Below are 20089 nucleotides of genomic sequence, written 5' to 3'. Positions count from 1 at the left end.
GAGGGAAATAGTTTGTCTAACAAAGAAAAGATACGGTTGAATGCGGTACGACAGTGTATGTCCAAGATTGGAGAAGAATGTTCACAGGAAGGTCACGTGGAGATAAAACCAGTGGGTGCCAGAAGGAGCCACCCGAGAACTCGGCCAAAGATGATCGCCAAGGCCGAGAGACGGGATGGAAGACAACAGCCCCCTCCAAACACACACACACACACACCAACAGCCCCCCACCAACACACCGAGTCGCCCATAACCAGCACCACTCCCATGGAAGCAGACTCTCCTTCGAACTTGCCCCACCCCGAAGACTCATCGCCCATCAATCCCAGCCCACAATGTGCTACTGAATATAAAACTGATCTAACAACCTTGGACTTTGCCTTTTCTGAATGGAGACTTTCCGCTCTTGAAGGGCCCAGCGCTGTATTGTACTTTCCTGAAAACAGAGCTTTTTGAACAATAATTGTGATTGAATTCAACCAATCTGTCTAAGTCTAATTTCTGCTTCAGTGTCTTTGCATTTTCCTAAATCTGAAGAAATCAAACGAGCACGCAGTGAGTAAATTGGATAACAGGTGATTGACAAAGGCTTTTGCCGTGAGGCGCAGATAACGCGCTCCCTAAATTGTGGACAAAATCCAACAATGGAAATCTCATATCATGACTATTTCCACGAAAATGACCAAGAGTATTGGTATTGTACGTAAAACCCGTCATTTAATCTGCTCCGAGGTAGCCACTATGCTATACTATTCAATGAGCTATCCGTATATGAACTATTGTAATATCGCTTGGGCTAGTACTCACCAGACCAAACTTGAGCCTATATATCGTCTGCAGAAACGAGCTCGAAGAGTAATATGTTGTGCACATCCAAAACTTTCATCTCAGCCTCTTTTTACTCGGCTGGGTATCCTCACTGTTTTTCAAGTTAATCATCTTCAAATTGGTCTCTTTGTTCATAGCTCATTGGGGAGAACCCTTCCCCTATTTCTGTCATAACCTATTTAGACATAATTCTCAGGTCCATAATTACCCCATACGCAGTTCAAATGACCTCAGACCTCCAATAGCCCGTACATCCCAAACGCAATGTAACATAGGCTACAGAGGGTCAAAGATTTACAATTCGCTGCCACTATTTCGAGGGGACTCACCAATTTAAGAAGGCTCTGAAATCACTTCTCTTAGACAATAAATATTTTCCATATGGTATGCTAAATGAACCCGGATCCATTCATTATTCTCTTGAGTTATAGTTTTGGTGTGTTTTACCCTACCTATTGCTGTATGCCTTATCCCTGTTACTCATTTTTCTTTTATCTTTCATCTGTATGACATGTATTAGGACCCATATTTCTCGATCCATTGAAATTTGACCTTAAATGTATTCATATTTCTAGAGAATGCCATTTCGTAAGCCAGCCCCCGGAGTTTTTTTTTAAACATTCTCCATCACATTTATTTAATCGATGTACATTTGAAATGTTTTTGTATGTGAAAATAACAAACAAAATTATACATGCATTTATATATGAGCTTCTCACGAATAGCAGAGGGAAGGTGACCCTGTGTGCATTCTGCAGCAGCAGCAGCAGCAACCTCTATGATGGGGACCGTGCAGGGACAGCAACCTGCACATTAAAGGCGCAACACGAAATCAACACGTTGGTATGCAGCGGAGGAGTTTGACAGCTTGTTACAAACTATTCGGTTTGTCCCTGTTTTTGGGTGGAGGTGACGCCCATCTGCGCACCTTCCTTGGGAGGAACGCTCCCGTTTCTCCCCAACGCCGCAGATTCAAGGTCACAGTGAAACACAAATACTTTGATACTTTTAAATATTGAATAAAATGATACAACTGTATCCGTTTAGGAACAGGCTGTAGCCGGAAAGAGATTCAGGTGTGCATTTGCAGGCATAACACACCCAAATGGAATATACTGTGCCAGTACTGTGGCCTCTTCTGGCCATTTCAGAAAGTTTTTTTTTTCTTGTTTTTATTTTTTGTGTTGTTTACTTGTATGTATATTGTGTACTATGTCTTGTCACCGTGGGATAGTGGGAACGTAATTTCGATCTCTTTGTGTGTCTTGGCATGTGAAGAAATTGACAATAAAGCAGACTTTGACTTTTTGAATTTTCTTTTGCAGTCATCTGTTGAGAACATTCATTCAAATCAAATTGTTACTTTTTTCATCAAATTGTGCTTTATTCGTTTGTATCCATCTGGGAATTCCAGGTATTTATCATGTGCTACATGAATTGTTGATAGCGTCCCTAACATCGTAGCTCATAATTACAAACACATATAAAGAAAAGTTGAAACAGTTAAGTTTCAACTATATATATATATATATATATATATATATATATATATATATATATATATATATATATATATATATATATATATATATATATATATATATATAGCGTAATTATAATAATTTAATAATTTATTGCGGTATGTAAATTCCTCACTCAACGGAAGCTCACGATGACGCTTCCTGTGTTAGTGATGTGCATTCCAGTTCTTTTAGGTAAACTGAACCTTTAGATTCAGTTAACTCAAAAGATTTGTTCAAACGAATCGTTCAATGCCGACATGCCGAAACACTTTATGCCGACATTGATGTTTTAATTTTGTTTTTGTTGGCTTGTAGTTGATGGTGTTATTATATATCGAATGTGTTTGTGTTTAAATAAAAGGTTGGAAAAAAAACGTTATGCCGACATTTGTCATTTTGGGGCGCACCAACACATATAACAACGTAAAACACATATACATATTGTCATATAAAGCTGTTAACCAAATGTCTGATTTTTATGTTTTAATAGGCGAGTATAAAAACAAGGAATAAAAAACTCGATACATTTTAACATAAATGTTTATTAAAATATAAAATAAAATAAATACCACTACTACTACTACTACTACTAATACTAATACTACTACTACTATTACTACTACTACTACTACTACTACTAATAATAATAATAATAATAAATTCACAACTCGTTCGTGAACGGGAAGTTACGTCACTGACTCGTAAAGTCCCTCCTCCATCTAACGCTCGCTGGCGCTGCTGATTGGCTGATTTTCTTCTTCGTTTTGTTTTATGGCGAGGTGGCACCAGCTTCAATGGGCATTACTGACATTTACTGGTTGAAGTTATATATGAAAGGAAAAAAAAGAACGAATCACTTTAGGAAGTGATTCGTTCACTCTCGTTCACTGAAAGGATTCGTTCTTTTAGAACGAATCGTTCACTCACGAGCCAACAGTACCGTGCATGAACATGACCTTGTTCAAAGAATAAAACCAACACCATGCATAAACTCACAAGAAATTACATACCAGCAAATCAGTGCGACTTCTGCGGTTGCCTTTGCGAGACCTGTTCAGATATGCGTCATCATGAATTTACACGATAAATAGGTTAAACATCAATCTGTCTGACATACACATTATTGGTTTGTCTCTATTTAATCCGAAACTAATGAAAATAAGTTAATATTTTCTGTTGACAACTGCTTGAATTATCATTTTTCCAAATGACTCATTCAGTAGTTTGGGTTTTGACCCATTCTATATATTTTTAAAGGGGGACGTCATCCTGCAATCGTCCAATCGTGCAACTCAGTGGGTTTAAGGTGGGTTTTTGGTCTACCAATCAAATCTGCTTTCTTCTTCCGGTCTACCTAACATGGCTAACTCGAACCAGTAGCACTGGTAGCAATTTGAGGAAAGCCGTCAAGCTTTTGTCAAATTCACTAGCGGTATCATATTCCCTGGCTATTGTATTGCAGAGAATTGTTTATTGGAGCGTCTGTTGTTTCACTACTACTGCGGGTCGTTGGAGTTTCACGATCGGTGAGTGATGCAATGTTTTAGCTGTTAATTCGACTTTAAAGGGTTGATGTTTAGTGTGGGGGCTGTAGCTCCGCTAGCCAGCAGGATCCAAAAGCCTAGTTTGCAATAGTTCGTTTTGGATGCTAATCCATTTCGGGACCGCTTCTCTAGTCCAGCAAAAGTCCCAAACAATTATTGACTGGTCTGAGTTAAAACTTTATCGTTTTGCCGTTAAAACGATATTTTATATTACACAAGTGCGTTTCAATGATACATTGACTCACAAATTGACATAAGGTACTACAAGGAGAATACTGGACTGTTGCGCATATTGTTTTCGCGGATGACAACAAAAGGGTTTTTGATAACAAGCTGGCAGCTAGCCTACAGTTATGCTAACATTAGCTCACCTAGCCAGATGCCAATCGCTACACAAACTGGTTGACTAACGGCTTTGCAGAGTCTACGGTTATTGTTCTTTTTTTTTTTTTTTTTTTGAACCAATGGATGTTCGAGTACAGTATTTAACATTTTAAAAGTTGGTGCTAACGGGTAGTTCAATGTTGTGCTTGGAGTCAAACAGGTCCCCCCACCCCCCCACCAGGTAGCTAGCGGTCGGCCTATATTCGGTGTTAGCTCTGGAAGCGGTCGTTAAAACTCGTAAACGTTTTTAGTTGTTGTTATTATTAAACGCTCACCTGCAGGGTACATGATAATAATGTGTTCAATTGAGTAGGGATCGTGACGGAGGCACACTCCGCAAGCTAACTTAGTAGTTTCCCTAACTTAACGTAATGGTTAACTTAACGTAAGCTTATAGACAAGCTGGCAGCAGTCAATGTATATTTTACGTTAACAATAGTATGCGTCTTTTTGTGTCCTCTATCCAGATAGACCTGGCTTCTCGTGACATTTTGGCCTTTGAGGGGGGCTCCACTGACCAGGGGCCCAAACTGTAGCAATAGGGACCTTCATCTTGTTTACTGAGTCCTCTGGAGACTCCTGGGTTGTCCAGCCAAGATGTCCTCCATCTTGCCATTTACTCCTCCTGTGGTGAAGAGGCTTTTGGGCTGGAAGAAGTCAACCAATGGACCCGGTGGAGCGGGTGGCGGAGAACTGAATGGCCAGGAGGAGAAATGGTGCGAAAAGGCTGTAAAGAGTTTAGTGAAGAAGCTCAAGAAGACAGGACAGCTGGATGAGCTGGAGAAAGCTATAACCACGCAGAACTGCAACACTAAGTGTGTCACCATCCCCAGGTATGATGGCATTATTCAAGAATATGTAAAAGAAAAACTTTTGTTTACTGCTGTTCCTTGTGTCAACTTGCAACCTTGATGACCAGACTGGTGTTCAGTGGGAACACTGATAGGCTAGCAAAAAACATTTCAGATGTTTGTATGTCTCGAGATAACACCTCAGTTATCGCCTGAGAATTGTTCGAGACCTCACTCACTGTTGTCTTTGTGGAAGTACAGTGGCTGCCTTAGTGTGGATGAATTTCTTTTGTGCGATGTGTGATGTTTTTCATTTGTGTTAATTTGCTGTCTGTCATCAAAGTTGTAAATGCAAGTGAAAAATTGTTGTTGATTGCCTGACTCGTATAAATAAAGCTAAAATGAATAGATTTTAAAAAAAAAAATCATTGACACTTTTCTGTTTTTTTTGGGGGGGGGCAGCAATTGCTCAGAAATATGGGGACTGAGTTCACCAAATACGATAGAGCAGTGGGACACATCAGGCCTTTACAGCTATTCGGACCAAACAAGGTGAACATTCTCATCACTCAACGACCGACATTGTTTACATCATTGTCGTGATAATTATTACAACAAATGATTTCATTATAATCACAACACGGTCTGATCTGTTATTAATTTCCTGTCCTCGCTTGTTTCCATCTTGTCCCTTTGTCATCCCTCTGCCCTCTGTTAAGATCCCTTGATGGCCACTTGCAGGGGTCCCACAGGAAGGGGCTTCCCCATGTTATCTATTGCCGTTTGTGGCGGTGGCCAGATCTCCACAGCCACCATGAACTGCGTGCTATTGAGGCCTGTGAGTATGCCTTTCACCTCAAGAAGGATGAGGTCTGCATCAACCCCTACCATTATCAGAGGGTCGAGACTCCAGGTAAGATGGCTTTCATTTGTAACCCTTCAAACTTGCATAAAACAAACTCAATCTTTAAATTCTCCCTGGTTGGACCTGCTTTCTCCTCCCCCTCTAATGACAGACAAATATTTCACAAATATTTTTGTTGGAGACACCTGGTCGAGACGATCAAGTGCATATTTTTTTTTTCTTTTAAAAATCACCCTTGTTTGAATATATTCTTATCAAATGCAAACAAATTGATAGGCCAACATACATTTTGTACACGATTTTCCAGTGTGTAGTGTTGGTAAAAAGTCGGGCTACCAAATTTCTTACCAAGTTTCTTTTCCCCAAAAAGGTACTATTTGTGAAATTCAAATTTGAAAAGCCGAACTACATTTCAGTGGAGAATGTAAATGTATAAACTTCAGCTTTGAAAATCAAAGTGTGGTCAAACAAAATCAAACACAGGACCTATAACTGTGTTTTTGGACAGCTCCAGCACAGTATATTTTATGCACAGGCAGAAGAGGTGTTGTATGTGTCCCCTGAATTTATTTCCAATAAATACAAAGTTGTGTTAAACCTATACATGCCTTGTGACATGATGAAGGACAGTTGGATCCAATTTAATGTTACTACTTCGCAGTCCTTCTCAAACAGTGGGGCAGAAGCGCCGAGTGAGGCTAACAATGTGTGAGCCAAGTGATGGTGTGTTTTTCCACTAAGAACAATTGTGTGTTAACATGTAAGCCAAATTTGATGATGCTTTAAGTTGAGACTAACTGAACTCTACGGAACTTGACTATTTCCCCACAGTTCTGCCTCCAGTTCTTGTGCCAAGACACTCTGAAATTCTGACAGAGTTGCCACCTCTGGATGACTACACTCATTCCATACCCGAGAACACAAACTTTCCTGCAGGAATTGATCCTCCAAATAACTACATACCAGGTACGCTTACTGTCGTATAACTTGAAGGAAGTCAGTAAATAAAGACATAAATGAATTTGTGAATAAATGTGAATGAATAAAAGTGGATTCCTGGTTCGAGTCACGCTAGATACCATTTCATTGTTCTGCCATGCCCTCAATTGAACAGAAACGCCTCCGCCTGGTTACATCAGTGAGGATGGAGAGGCCAGTGATCAACAGATCAATCAAAGCATGGATACAGGTACCACTGACTCGGGTCTTAAGACACTGTTTGTTTGTTTGTTTGTTTGTTTGTTTGTTTGTTTGTTTGTTTGTTTGTTTGTTTGTTTGTTTGTTTGTTTTTCGCTACTAGGGGCCACATTTCCTGACCAAATATATTGGAGGAGAAAAAATTCATTTTAAATATGTTCTGGTCCATGAATAGAAAAAGGCCCTGAATAACACAGGTCAACAGCATTTTTTTTTACTAAACATGTCGTCACGTGTCCCTTAACATTTTATGCTGATATAAAAATAAATGACCTAAAAAGCGTACACAATATAGATTTGCATTGCAATTTTTTTTTTTTTTTTAAATTTGTTGAGTAATTGCCCCCTATTGAAATGCATTGAGAAAATGTGACACATTTTTGTAAACATACAGATGAAATCTTCAAAAAACGCTGGTATAATTCCAATATGGGTTCTCCACAAGAAAATTGAGGTCCGTGTCCCCCTGGCACTAACTCCGTCCTTCCATTAAGAAAAAAAGTTTTGATATGACTCCAAAAAATTTTTCAAAATTATTCCTTGATCTATTTCACCCCATTTGGATGGTAGATAAAAAAAACTGATCCTGGTTGGGGCAAAAATAATTATGAAAGTTTTGTGGCCCAAATAGGAGCTCATTGACCTGAGTCTTTTATTGTATATTAGTTGCTTTATTCTTTTTCCAGTTCTCTGTGATTTTTTGACTCTATTCTCATCTTTTTCATCACACATCTTACTACTTGTCTGCCACTTGTTGTTGCTTTTGTGAAACCAATCTTTAAATTTGATGTGCTTTTGCCAGGTTCTCCAGCAGAGATGTCTCCCAGCACTCTGTCACCTGTCAATCACAGTATGGGTAAGAAAGCAATTCATTGTAACTGAGGTTATCAAGGCATACACAATACATCATCTGAATGAGGATTACACTGTCTATCTCTATAGACCTGCAACCGGTGACTTACTCAGAACCGGCTTTTTGGTGCTCAATAGCCTATTATGAGCTAAACCAACGTGTTGGGGAGACCTTCCATGCCTCACAGCCCTCGTTGACTGTCGATGGATTTACAGATCCATCCAACTCTGAGCGATTCTGCTTAGGTCTGCTGTCTAATGTCAACAGAAATGCCACTGTAGAGATGACGCGAAGGCATATAGGTAAGAATCAATTATCTTCCAAAGGATAATGTGACATTGTTTGAAGAACAGTTTTACAAACTTGGATCACAATTTTGTGATTCTATGAGAATTGTGTTTTTGTTGTGTGATATACAGGAAGAGGTGTTCGACTCTACTACATTGGTGGAGAAGTGTTTGCTGAGTGTCTGAGTGATAGTGCCATCTTTGTCCAGAGTCCAAACTGCAATCAGCGGTATGGATGGCATCCAGCAACAGTGTGTAAAATTCCGCCAGGTAACATACCAAAGCTATCTGTCCTACTATCCTTTGCAGCATTTTAGCAAGTACTTTAGTTTCCATGTTAGTCAAAATGCAAGACATTTAACGAAACTTGCTGTTCAATGTGTACCGTTGTATCTTCTTAGATCTTCTGCAATTCTTATTAAATTTTTAAACAGCACAGCAATTTCTTCTATAATTGAAACACCCCTAAATTTTTCCATGGATTTTGAGGGTCACTGGAACACATTAATTCTATTACAATGTAATTGATTTGATAGATGCATATTGCGGAACAGAAAAAAAATCTCAATTTTCTCACAAATGTACTGTTAGTAAATCAAGTCTTGCTTGATAAGTTAGTTTCTTGTCATCAATCACAAAAGAAAAGTGTTTGTTTTCCCATGTCAAAAACTCTTGTCCATTTACTTTCCCTCTGTACCTCTTCTTCACCCCCCACTCAGGTTGTAATTTAAAAATCTTTAACAATCAAGAATTTGCAGCTCTGCTAGCCCAGTCTGTTAACCAGGGCTTTGAAGCAGTGTACCAACTCACTCGGATGTGCACCATCCGTATGAGCTTCGTCAAAGGCTGGGGAGCAGAGTACAGGTGATCCTATCACTTTACGTGTCAATCAATAGAAGCTGTTGAAAGGAGCACATTGAGAGAATTTGTCGACACAATGTGGTAATCTATATTTTACCTTCAAATCAATCAGTAACCAGTTCCACACTGATGTATCCATACAGTATTTCTAGTTTGATATCTGGGAATGTGTGAAAAGTTTGAACCCAAGTATCCACACGGTAGTTTGATTCATTATTTTTATTTGTTTGTTTCACAGAAGGCAGACGGTTACGAGCACTCCGTGCTGGATCGAGTTACATTTGAATGGTCCTCTACAGTGGCTAGACAAGGTCTTGACCCAGATGGGTTCCCCGTCTGCACGCTGCTCCAGTATGTCTTAAAACAAGGATGAAACGCCACACTCCTTGAAAGAAAATGGTTACAAAGATCAAATTTCAATTGAGTCCCATCTTAGAAATCCCAGCAAAACAATTTGTGTTCATTGCATAGTATTTGTTCCCCTTCTCCACAGAGCTCAATACGACATGCACACTCCCCTAGAAACAGAAGAATTTGGCACTTTGTTAGTCATCTTTCATGCACCTTGTTCAACTGCTTCTTCCCAAATCGTGTATTACATCTATTTGAGGTACAAATACATTGTAAAGTATTCTTGTCCAGGAAGTAGGCGAAATACCAAAAATGTTAGAATATTTTTCACTCCATGGCTTGTGTGTTAAGATATTTGCTCTGGACCTTCTCTCAAGTATTGTTCTGAGCATGTGTTTTCATTTCTCAAAGAAATATTGCCCATGTTTTGTCAGGGTTCAGGGAGCTTATTGAAGGTAGCCATGGAGTGGAACCTTTTTTTAAAACAAAAAAAATAATGAAATCAACCTCACTGTATGCTAGACTTGAATCCCCTACCCCATTTTTTTTTCTTCTTCTTTTTTAAACTCTTGTGTCGTTATAAGACATACTACTTAACTGACAAATAGGAATGTTGGTTTAAAAATCCCAAACCCTAAACAAACTGAAAGTTCAGTGTGTTTGTTAATTTCTTTGTCATTATATGGCAGTATTTGTCCATGGTGAAGTTCACTCGCATCCCAACATCCAGCCTGGTTTACAAATGAGGCTTTGAGGGTTGCACTTGGCAGGGACCAGAGAATATCAGCTATTAGCAAGAGCTTCTTTTGTCTCACTTTCCAAGAGGCATTTAATCGTCACATCAGGATCAATTGAAGTTATCAATGAGTATTCATCATTGGTTTTAGCCTATATCCCAATTGTTTTGCTACTTCTTTGTATTCTCATGTATTTTTATATATGAATCTATGTAAAATGTTCTGTCATAGAGTGATATTTTCAAAAACACAGCTGCCAGCAAAACAATCTGGGGGCTGAGGATCATTCCTTTATTTGGCCTGAAAGGTTCAGCTGACATTAATTTCCTTCCATCTGTGACTCCTTGCTTCAGTGGAAAAAAAAAGTATTTGCTACTTTGCAATGGCCCTTCCTTCATCTCTTTACAACGACCACGATATTAGCCTTTTTGTGCTTCATCAAGATTTACTGTCAGCTAGCTTTCGAAGTGTTCTCAAAACATGGGAGATTGCTTTTCTTTCTTCCCAAAGAAAAGTGCTAATGTGCCCCCCTCACTGGGACTGTTGGTGTTAAGTGTATTGTATTTGTTCTGCCTATAAAATATAGTAAAACAATACTTATGTGCTCTTCCTTTATTGTCCATAAGTATGTTGCTGGTGCAAGTTTGACATGTGCCCTTCCCTCTTAATGTAAATGTGTTCACTTTGAGGCACTAGCGATTGTACTTGAAGTGTACCGAGGAACATTTGGATTTGGGGAAATTTACCATGTTTTAGGAGGGACCAGTGTTACATCATTTTGTCTTTGGCCAACAACATATGAATGTGAAACCGTACCTTACAGAAACTGATGTGGACCATGCGTACAGACGCACAATAGTAGAACGTGTATTTAACAAGTTTCTTTTTGCAAAGCAGTCATTACAGTAGATGTTGCAATTTTACCAGTAGAGGGCGGTATTATTAGAGCTTCCCCCCATTGACCATAAGCTTCTCAGGCGTGGGGCATATTATGCAGACTTAATAAAACACTAATAATAAAGATTTTTATTCTCATGACTCATGTTTTTGACTTATCGTTTTATGTTGGGTTTGCTGTGGTCGAACAAATTTGGACAATAATTTTCAGTTTTTTTTTTTAAATCGCATTTTTAGTGGGACCCACTTAAAAATATTTATACCTAACAGTCAATAAATTTATTCCCTCCCATAGTTATTCTGATAAACAATTTGTATTGTAGACAATTTAGCGCTACCTCAGCTTTGTTTCTCCCTCGTATTAATACGCAAATAATTTGTAACATGGACAATTTAACGCTCACGAAGCTTAGTTTTTCCCTCCAAGGCCGCCATAGCATACGTCAGACGTAAATTGCTCTTGCTAACTGTTCATTGAGGGAACATGGCATTTACTCTTTACTCACTGATCCAAGCAGCAATTCTCTGCGTGAATGCCGTAGCAGTACTGCACGAAGAACGTTTTTTGAGTAGAAGTAAGTTATGATGACTACATTGCCTTCAGTATACGGAAATGTTATTGTTTTGTCGTTGATACGGTTAATGTTAGCTACCTTGCTAACGGCAAGAAGTAATGCTGCTTGACCCAGGTTGAAATAACCTTTCCAGTAAAGGGATAGTAAGTAACGTTCACTATTAAAACGTTTTAGGTTTTCTCCTCGATTCAAGCTACTTCGAATTTAGATTTATACAATCATTACGTGGACGTTTGCGCTTGAATGAATGACAGGTGCAAGATTGTTGTTACTGTGTTGTGTAGATGTCTTATTTTGTTTTTGTCGACTTGTAGTTGATGGTGTTATTATACCTAATGTGTTTGTCTTGGAATAAAAGGTTGATCTAGAAAAAAAAATGTTGTGTGTAGTTGGATGGGGCGTGGACCAGGGCGTTGGAGGATTTGGTGATGAACCAGGCATCAAAGTTCAGATGATGACGCTGATTCGCTCTGTGCGTACCGTCATGAGAGGTGAGCCCCAACCACATTTTGCCAGGAAAACCTGTTCAAGGGATGCATGGAGCATTTCAACACAAGTCCATTGACACGTATTTGTCTTGCCATCGCAGTGCCTTTGATTGCAGTGAATTCAGTGTGTATCGTTTTGTTGCTGCTGTTTGGATGAAGAAAACGAATGGAAAAGCCCATTTACCTCCAATTGCACAACCTCAGGAAGCTGTGGACTTAACAGAACATTTAATGTCGATAGGGTGACATTGATCGATAATTATGTAAGTAGGCCATGCCTTTTCTGCAGTGGTTTAACACGCCCTTCTGTAGTGAATTTCACTTTAAGATGAACACAATTGTCTAAAAGGTTTAGTTTGATCAATGTAAATTAAATATGAAATCCTTTATATTCTTGTAAACGTGCTTCATAATAAAGAATTTATGTGACGCCATCCTGAATTTCTTTTTGCCGTTTAGTTCTGTTTTGTCCTATTGTGGCTGCCGTACGTCAGTCACCCGACCACAACTTCCTCTTACAGGCAGGATTGAAGGTTTTGTATTTGTTAAGCTGAATGTAAATAAAATAAAATGATAAGAAGCCTTCAGAATTATATTTTGGCCTCGCTATCTGTACCCTGCGTTTATTTCGTCTATGTGCACATCTACTGTTCTCATAAATTACTGAAAACAAATACACTCTGCTGGGAGAGACTTCCAAAACTTTCCTACCTGTTTCTGAAATATGTGACCAAAGGTCTTATTTGGAGAAAGGGCTGCTTGTACAAGCCAAGCCCAAAGAAGGGATGTGACGTATTTTACGCCGTCCACAACTGCAGGTAAGATCTTATACTGTCTGTTCGCAATGCTTCCGTGGAGCATCAGACTGATGATCGTTTTTTCAGAATGGACACAGCGCTTCTGAGGAGGTTTTGCGGTGCTACCGGTTATGGTTGGGACTATCCAGACAGCGAATACAGAGACATTCCTCTCTGCTTCCCTGAGGTTCTGTGCCGCACACTTTTGCTCATGGCCATTACTGATCACAACTTTCGGCTGAGCCCAGTTGGTAAGTTTATTATTCCCCGATGAACTCCTACAGAATATTTACACGTGTTGCAAGTATTTGCGTATTTTTAAAACTTTCTTATACATCTATGCTTCCCCACTAGTGTAAACAATGTTATTTTGATTAATATGAATAATAAAACGTCTGTAATCTTAATACATGTAGTAATATGAATACATCAATCAAGTGGCAAACCCCCATCATTTTTATCCATATTTTATGTAGCCAACAAAGACAAATTGTGCATCAAATAAGTGTGTCAATTCTAAAATTGACAAAAAAAGGAGAAAGAGCACAAACTGCAATCAAATCAGCCAGCGTAGGTTAATTACGAGCAACAGCGTAGAAATTTGTTTTTCATCGTTTCTTGAATGCTTCTACCGAGGTTGTAGCTCTGATATCTGAGTAGGACATTCCAAAGCTCTTTTATTATGAAACTGCAGTGTTTTCTTTTGTACGTTTGATATTTCACCAATGTAATTTGTCTGAATGATTTTTCAAGGTCTGGTTTGTGTGCGCCAGAGCATTAAAACCCATGAGCCAGTTGATGAGTTGAAGAAAGGTCCCTATACGTTGCAAGTTCAAGTCCTCGTGTACAGAACTTTGGATGTCGGTGTGGAAGTGGATGTCTTGCTGTCTGCCACTTCCCGTTCCAAGAGTCTTGTGTGGGAGAGCATCTTAACATTGATGTCCAAGAACAAGTACCAACAAGCCAAAAATGAGAGTGAGCATCTCTGTTTCTTGTAAATGTCTTGTTTTCACGTTCAAAATTTCCAACGTTAGAAACTGCCCTTAAGCAGCATGGTAAACACAATTGACTTGACGATCAATCCAGGGTGTACCGCCGCATCGCTCCCAAAGCCAACGGGGATTGGCTCCCACTTAATGAGGTCTTGACACTCGCCCTGTGATTGTCTGGTGATGGCCGAAGGTGGTCCACTTTCTGCTCCATAAATTCATCTTGGTACTGTGTACAGATAGCTCTGAATATAGAACTATGGTTCTGTTGCTAGCCACCCCAAAATCCAGAAAGATCTCTTGGCTTCATCACCTAGAACTGTAAAGCATATCTCTGCAGACCTTGCCGGGGCAAAAAATTAAGTAAGAGATGCCTAGTATAGCAGATATTAAAGATGCATGGATGGCTGTTAAAAAACTGTGTCGATGAATTTTCTAATGTACCTATTTTTAATGAAAATCTAGCTGAAATAATTTTGCATCCATTTACATCAGGAATTAATTGTCCTACAGTTAGTTGTGATGTCGCGGATCCTCAACAGACTCATTATTGTTTTTATAGTGTAAACGTATTTTTGCGTAAAAACACCTATATATGTAAATTCACTTTTGACTCAAGTACATGCTGACACTAATCAGAGCAACCTGAGTGGAATATTTTTGTGTGCAGTTGCAATGGCCGCTCAAATGGATGAAGCTGTGCTCCAGCACGTCAAACAAGTGGATCTCAGAGTTCCCTTAAGTGCGAGTCCACTGTGGGCCTGGTCCTTCTTGGACTATTGGTTCTTCTATCTGCCAGCCAGTCTGTTTGGCTTCAAGTTGCGGACCATCTCAAGTCTGTGGATGTTGTCTGTCTGCTTGGCTGAAATAGAGAAGCACAATGGTAACTTAACATCAACTGAGTTTGTGGTTGAGTTCGAAGTTATAATGGCTTTGTAGCACTTATAGGTTGGATTTGTTTCTTTACTTTTTTTCTGCATCACCAGTGTTTGGAGTCATCACATCTCCACTGAACATCATGGCCCATTTTGAGGATTGTTTGTTGGCACCAAGCAAAGTGACTCTTTCATTCACGAGATGTCAGTCATCTACCCAAGACCTCAGCTTCCAAATGCAGCAACACGGAGGCAGCAAGATTCACTTAGCGGGAATGATATCCAGGACCTGACTGAAACAGGAAATAGTCATATCCCCAACTTTTCTTCTCTCCTATTTTAGTGCGTGATGCATCATGAAAGTAAAACAACTGTCTTCACCATGGTCGATAGATTTTCTAAAACGGTCTGATTTGTAGCTTTGGAAATCTATGAGCATAATTATAATATTTATTCATTGGCAGTGTCAGTCCCATTTTTCGCCCGAGATATTTTTACATTTGACCATAAACTGCAGCCTACTTCTCTACTGTAGGCCTCATTCCATGTCAGATGGGAGGCATTTCAATATTTGATCTCATAAAGCTGCTTGAATTTTTCATGTACTATGTAAGAGACTGTCATCCTTTATAATTTAGTGAAACACCTTCACTCAGTAGAACAGAAATAAATGGATTTTCATGCTTCCCTGCACTGTTCCAACATTTCCTGAAATTATTATTTACTAGAGTGTATCACAAATATTGTGTTGTTTTACAATACAGGAACCAGATGAAGTAAGGATTAACTCGGGCGGGGCAGTGACTGATGAGAACTGCGTCTTCTAACTACAGACAATTCTCTGCCAGGTTTGGAAGAAAGGGTTGAATCATGAACAGCTACAGTTTTTGTTGTCACCATCACTGGATCCAACAGAGATAGGAGTCACTTCCAACAACATGGAAAATACCAACAGATTAACCCCTTAAGAAACGTGCTCCTATAGTTGTGGACTCTTTGCAAATGTGGGTAATTATTAGATATGTCAATATTCACTCTGATTTTATCCAACAATATTTGTAATTCACTAGTTGTCCTTTATTTGCATTGCAACTGATCATCCGTCAACCATTGGAGCATCCTGCTATGACAGTGAGGGAGCCATGCTAAGTGATGTTGGATCAAATGAGGGCGGGTACAGACAATCTCTTTTGCCGAGACCAGAAAGTGATTTTCATTATTTGCACTGCAAGAGCTGCACACTGCACCCTGCTGAGCCAGGTGAGTTTCTTATTTTTGAATTTATGATTTATTTTTTTGAAAGGAGGCTACAAATACAGCGGGGAAGTGTTTAAGGACAGATGTGAGGGTTTTTATTATGTTGCTATTTACAAATGTATTTAGCATTAAAAAAAAAAACTAGATTTCAAAAGATCATAATTTCCTGAATTGATTTTAAAACTTTGTAATATTTGAAATCTGATCTGTTGTTGTGTTTCTCAAATTGCCTTGCGTATGGCAATTGTATTGGTCATGTTCTAATGCTGCTTCATGAATGATTTTGTCCAAGTTGTGATAGATTTTGCTGAATAAGAGGATTTTGTAAGAGCTTTTTGCTGTGCTACACAAGATCAAGATGTTGATTATTTCAAATATCATTTGCTAGATATATTACCACTGTGAAATGAAGATTTCATGCCTTGGCACTAGCAAAGCTTCTTGCATTCATCCCTAAAACAAAAACAGACTTGGTGAATTCAAACTGATGAAGTGTTGTATCAAGTGCATTGAAATCCTTTTTATCTTTTAGCTATTGTCGCCATTGTTGCTCAGCCCCAACCACAAGGTAGAGATGGGCAGGCTTTAACATGTACATGGTTGTTATTATTTATTCATAGAGTCCTGATTCTGTCATGGTTACGAATCAGTCAAGTGAACAAAGGTCAGTGTGTGGTGCTACGTCACAGAATACTATGCTTTTTGCATACTCAATGGAATGGTCTTTTGTTAAATGTAAGCCCAAAAATGTTTGTGTGTATGGCTGGAACAACTGTCTCCATTATTTCGCTCTTTCGAGTCTCCATTTTCAAAGAAGTCATCCTCAGGGACCTATGTTATTTTTGCTTCTCTTAAGAGTACTCCTACCATTTATTTATTCAGTGAGGCCAGTTGTAAAAGACTCTACTGTTCTGCTTAAAATGTCCTTGTGAGGACTACTGTGATCATAAAATAACACAAGAAATGCCCAATGCACTAGCGATTATTGTATTGTATTACAATCCAGTACAATATAATACTTTATCCATATAGCTGCAGCTGTAATAAAGTCCATCACGTATATCAATGGGACAACCACAATGACGGTGAAAACAGTTAATTGAAACACAAATGCCAAAGACTAAAAAGATCTAACGAGTTTTAAAAAAATGGACAGTGAGGGGGCTCGCCTAACATCCAAGGGGAGGTCATTTCAGAGGGAAGGACCGTCAACAGAAAAAGCCCGATCCCCTCTGACGTGCTGCTTATTATTATTGTATTGTTTTTATTGTACTTAAGAGTTATTCATTTAAAACGTGATTATGTTCTGGACTTTGCGTCAGAGTAGAACAGCACTATTAAGATCTGTTTGCCCTAACAATGGTTACATTTCGTTTTAAAAATATATTACCACCTCAAACTTTTGCATATACAGATATTTTAATTATTTTAAACTGTATCGGCACATTGAATATTATCTTTAGAGCGAAAGGATGTTTGACAGTATTTTTATATCTCAGTTGCACATGTTGGAAAGTTACAAAAATTTACATACATGAAAAAAAATCAATTTTTTTTTCTTTTTTTATTGCTATCATTAATTTGACTCATTTTCTAACTTTTTGCAGCGTAAAGTCGCTCAAAAAGTACATGAAGACACTCGGAAAAGGTGCGTCTCCCAGCAATCCCGTCTCTTCGCCAACAGGGCGCAGCATTGTGCAAGTGTACCATGACGACCAGAAGGTGGCTTTTAAAATGCAATATGAAAATGGCCACGCTGAAGACAATGGCTCTGCCGCCACGAGGCAGCAGATCACAAACGAAGACAATACATCATGCAATGAGCAAAAATTATGCATGAGGGATGCCGGCTCTCAACAGATCTCCATGTGGACTGTGAATTCCAGCACACCGGCCTATTCAGGTCCAGAAGACAATTCCACAGACCCACCTGAGACCTTGACAGAGACCTCCACTCTGAACTTTGTTGACGGGCACACCTTGGAGGGTCAAGGAGAGAATCATACTCTCCATGAGGTGGCAATGGTTTACCTGAGAGAGTTTGTGCTTATAGATGATGACGATGATGGAGACATGTCACTGAGAGAGAAAACAGTGAACAACTTGACTGTCATGGATGGGAAAGCTGCAGACCTGGTGTGTGGGAGATTGGTTAACACTTGCAGCGTTTATGGATTTCAATGTAAGGGTGACTTGTCGTCTCCGGAAGATCCGCTTCCTGAGCCCGGGCCTTCGCGTGGAAATCAACACTGCTGCGCCTGCGCTATCTTATGACAGGATCTGGAGTTGCACTGTGATGTCACCCTTAGTGCCGTGGTTCTGAAGCACTCGGCTAGGGTACAAATTTACTAATTGACGGAACAAGAGCACAACTTTTTGTACACACAAAATTCGTATGTAATCCGAATAAAGATATTGTTGTTTTAATCACAAGGAATCTATGCCAGAATCTCTCTGGTGGGGTAAAAAGCTGTAACATCTGTATTGTAGATTTTGCGGAAGAATTTTCAAATGCAAACAGATGTAAACTCATGTATAACTTTGATACTTTGAAAATGTGCATGTTCATCAAACAGCATTTTGTCAGCACACATCAGGCGGTGATAACATATGCGTACTGTATGTACAAATATGACAATAGCCTAAATGTATCTGGGCAATACTGTCTTGCTAAAATAACGTTTTGGTGAAGCAGAAAAAAAAATAGGCTAACCTTAAAACTGTACAGCACAATTCCTGCTTTCGCTCATCACTTCACCAGTTATTCAATTATTGTATGTTTTAGTGAGTTTTTTCTTTTTTCAACAATGCTGTTTCACTAGTAGGCAGTAAGCTCGGGTGTACAATACACTCTCACATGTGTGGTCTTCGCAAATGAGGACTACAAAAAATTATGAATCTGCATATCAGCCTGTGAATTCACCATCGATCCATCTGTCCATTCTACCATCCAACCAGGCCTCTTTCATGTTTTTTAAATAAATAATTTTGTTGAGCCACAATTCAAACTTAACGACAGATTTTCATAGGTATTTTTCATTAAACTTTCATTACTTGTCATTTTTGTCAAATTCAAATTATTTCTGTGACTACTGTTTGATTTGTATTTACTGACAGGTTACCAACAATATATATCTTGCAACATGCAAATATATATAAAATAAAAAAATACAAACAAAATAAATAAATAACAGAAAAATATATAAATAATAGAGACAAAAATGCAAGATAGTTTTTTTACCTTATAAATTGAATTTATTTTCAAAAGTGAGATGTTATAATATTCGACTTTTTAAATGTTTGTTTTTAAAAATATTGTGATCTCTTTCAGTATTTAAAAATACATACAAAATAAATAAGAACAGAAAAATAAATAAATAAATAATAGAGACAAAAATGCAAGATGAAGTTTTTTTACCTTATGAATTGAATTTACTTTCAAAAGTGAGATGTTATAATATTCAACTTTTTAAATGTTTGTTTTTAAAATATTGTGCTCTCTTTCAGTTTTTTCTCGTGACCTTTTGATGTGGGCTTGATTTAGTACAAAATGCGGTGGGCCACCCAAAAAAAACACTCAAATGGATGCCATTGATAGTGTCATGTTGCTTGGGCTCAATTCCCCTTGGTGACACTGTGAAGGCAAAATACTGAGTGAATCATTACCATCTCTAATTCTCTATGCATGCCACGAGACTTTCTGGTGACCAGTCAAGGGTGTAGTCCGCCTTTCATCCAGAATCAGGGTCCAGCTCCCCGTCACCGTGAATGAAAACTGGTGAAGAAGTATTTAAAAAAAACAAAAAAGTGATGTTGGGCACATTTACACAATTGCATGGATTTTGTTCATTCAAACTCCTACAATATATTTTCACAATGAAAGATTCTATAGTATAGTTATTTTTGGAGGGGTGAAGTTAACAGTAATTCTATTCTCATAGGATATGACAGGAGTGATGACGTTTCTGACTTAAAAAACAATGTCTTGGT

At 38.6% G+C, this 20089-nt stretch overlaps 3 protein-coding genes across 4 annotated transcripts; all 3 read left to right on the top strand.

Moving 5' to 3' along the window:
- The first annotated feature begins 3686 nt into the window (after positions 1-3686).
- Positions 3687-10817, top strand: LOC125994718 (mothers against decapentaplegic homolog 2). Of its 2 annotated transcripts, none has more exons than XM_049764154.2 (11): positions 3687-3877; positions 4751-5112; positions 5533-5622; positions 5790-5983; positions 6767-6901; positions 7050-7124; positions 7935-7988; positions 8075-8287; positions 8405-8542; positions 8992-9136; positions 9372-10817. In XM_049764154.2, the coding sequence occupies exons 2-11, from the start codon at positions 4877-4879 to the stop codon at positions 9493-9495; spliced, it is 1404 nt and encodes a 467-aa protein (XP_049620111.1). In that variant the 5' UTR covers positions 3687-3877; positions 4751-4876; the 3' UTR covers positions 9496-10817. The 2 variants fall into 2 exon arrangements, with proteins under 2 accessions (XP_049620111.1, XP_049620110.1); XM_049764153.2 differs by having other exon boundaries at positions 4747-5112.
- Positions 10818-11524: 707 nt separating this feature from the next.
- Positions 11525-12615, top strand: LOC125994727 (immediate early response 3-interacting protein 1). The gene is made up of 3 exons (XM_049764173.1): positions 11525-11693; positions 12083-12184; positions 12283-12615. Exons 1-3 carry the CDS (start codon positions 11603-11605, stop codon positions 12336-12338), a joined length of 249 nt encoding a protein of 82 aa, XP_049620130.1. The 5' UTR covers positions 11525-11602; the 3' UTR covers positions 12339-12615.
- A 136-nt stretch (positions 12616-12751) lies between these two features.
- si:ch211-12e13.1 (uncharacterized) lies at positions 12752-19159 on the top strand. The gene is made up of 6 exons (XM_049764164.1): positions 12752-12999; positions 13066-13229; positions 13732-13953; positions 14638-14850; positions 14954-16102; positions 17707-19159. The coding sequence occupies exons 1-5, from the start codon at positions 12752-12754 to the stop codon at positions 15133-15135; spliced, it is 1029 nt and encodes a 342-aa protein (XP_049620121.1). The 3' UTR covers positions 15136-16102; positions 17707-19159.
- The last annotated feature ends 930 nt before the right edge of the window (positions 19160-20089 follow it).

The sequence above is a fragment of the Syngnathus scovelli genome, chromosome 3, assembly GCF_024217435.2.
Source record: "Syngnathus scovelli strain Florida chromosome 3, RoL_Ssco_1.2, whole genome shotgun sequence".
Taxonomy (NCBI): domain Eukaryota; kingdom Metazoa; phylum Chordata; class Actinopteri; order Syngnathiformes; family Syngnathidae; genus Syngnathus; species Syngnathus scovelli.
This window is presented reverse-complemented; position numbering and strand designations above follow the sequence as displayed.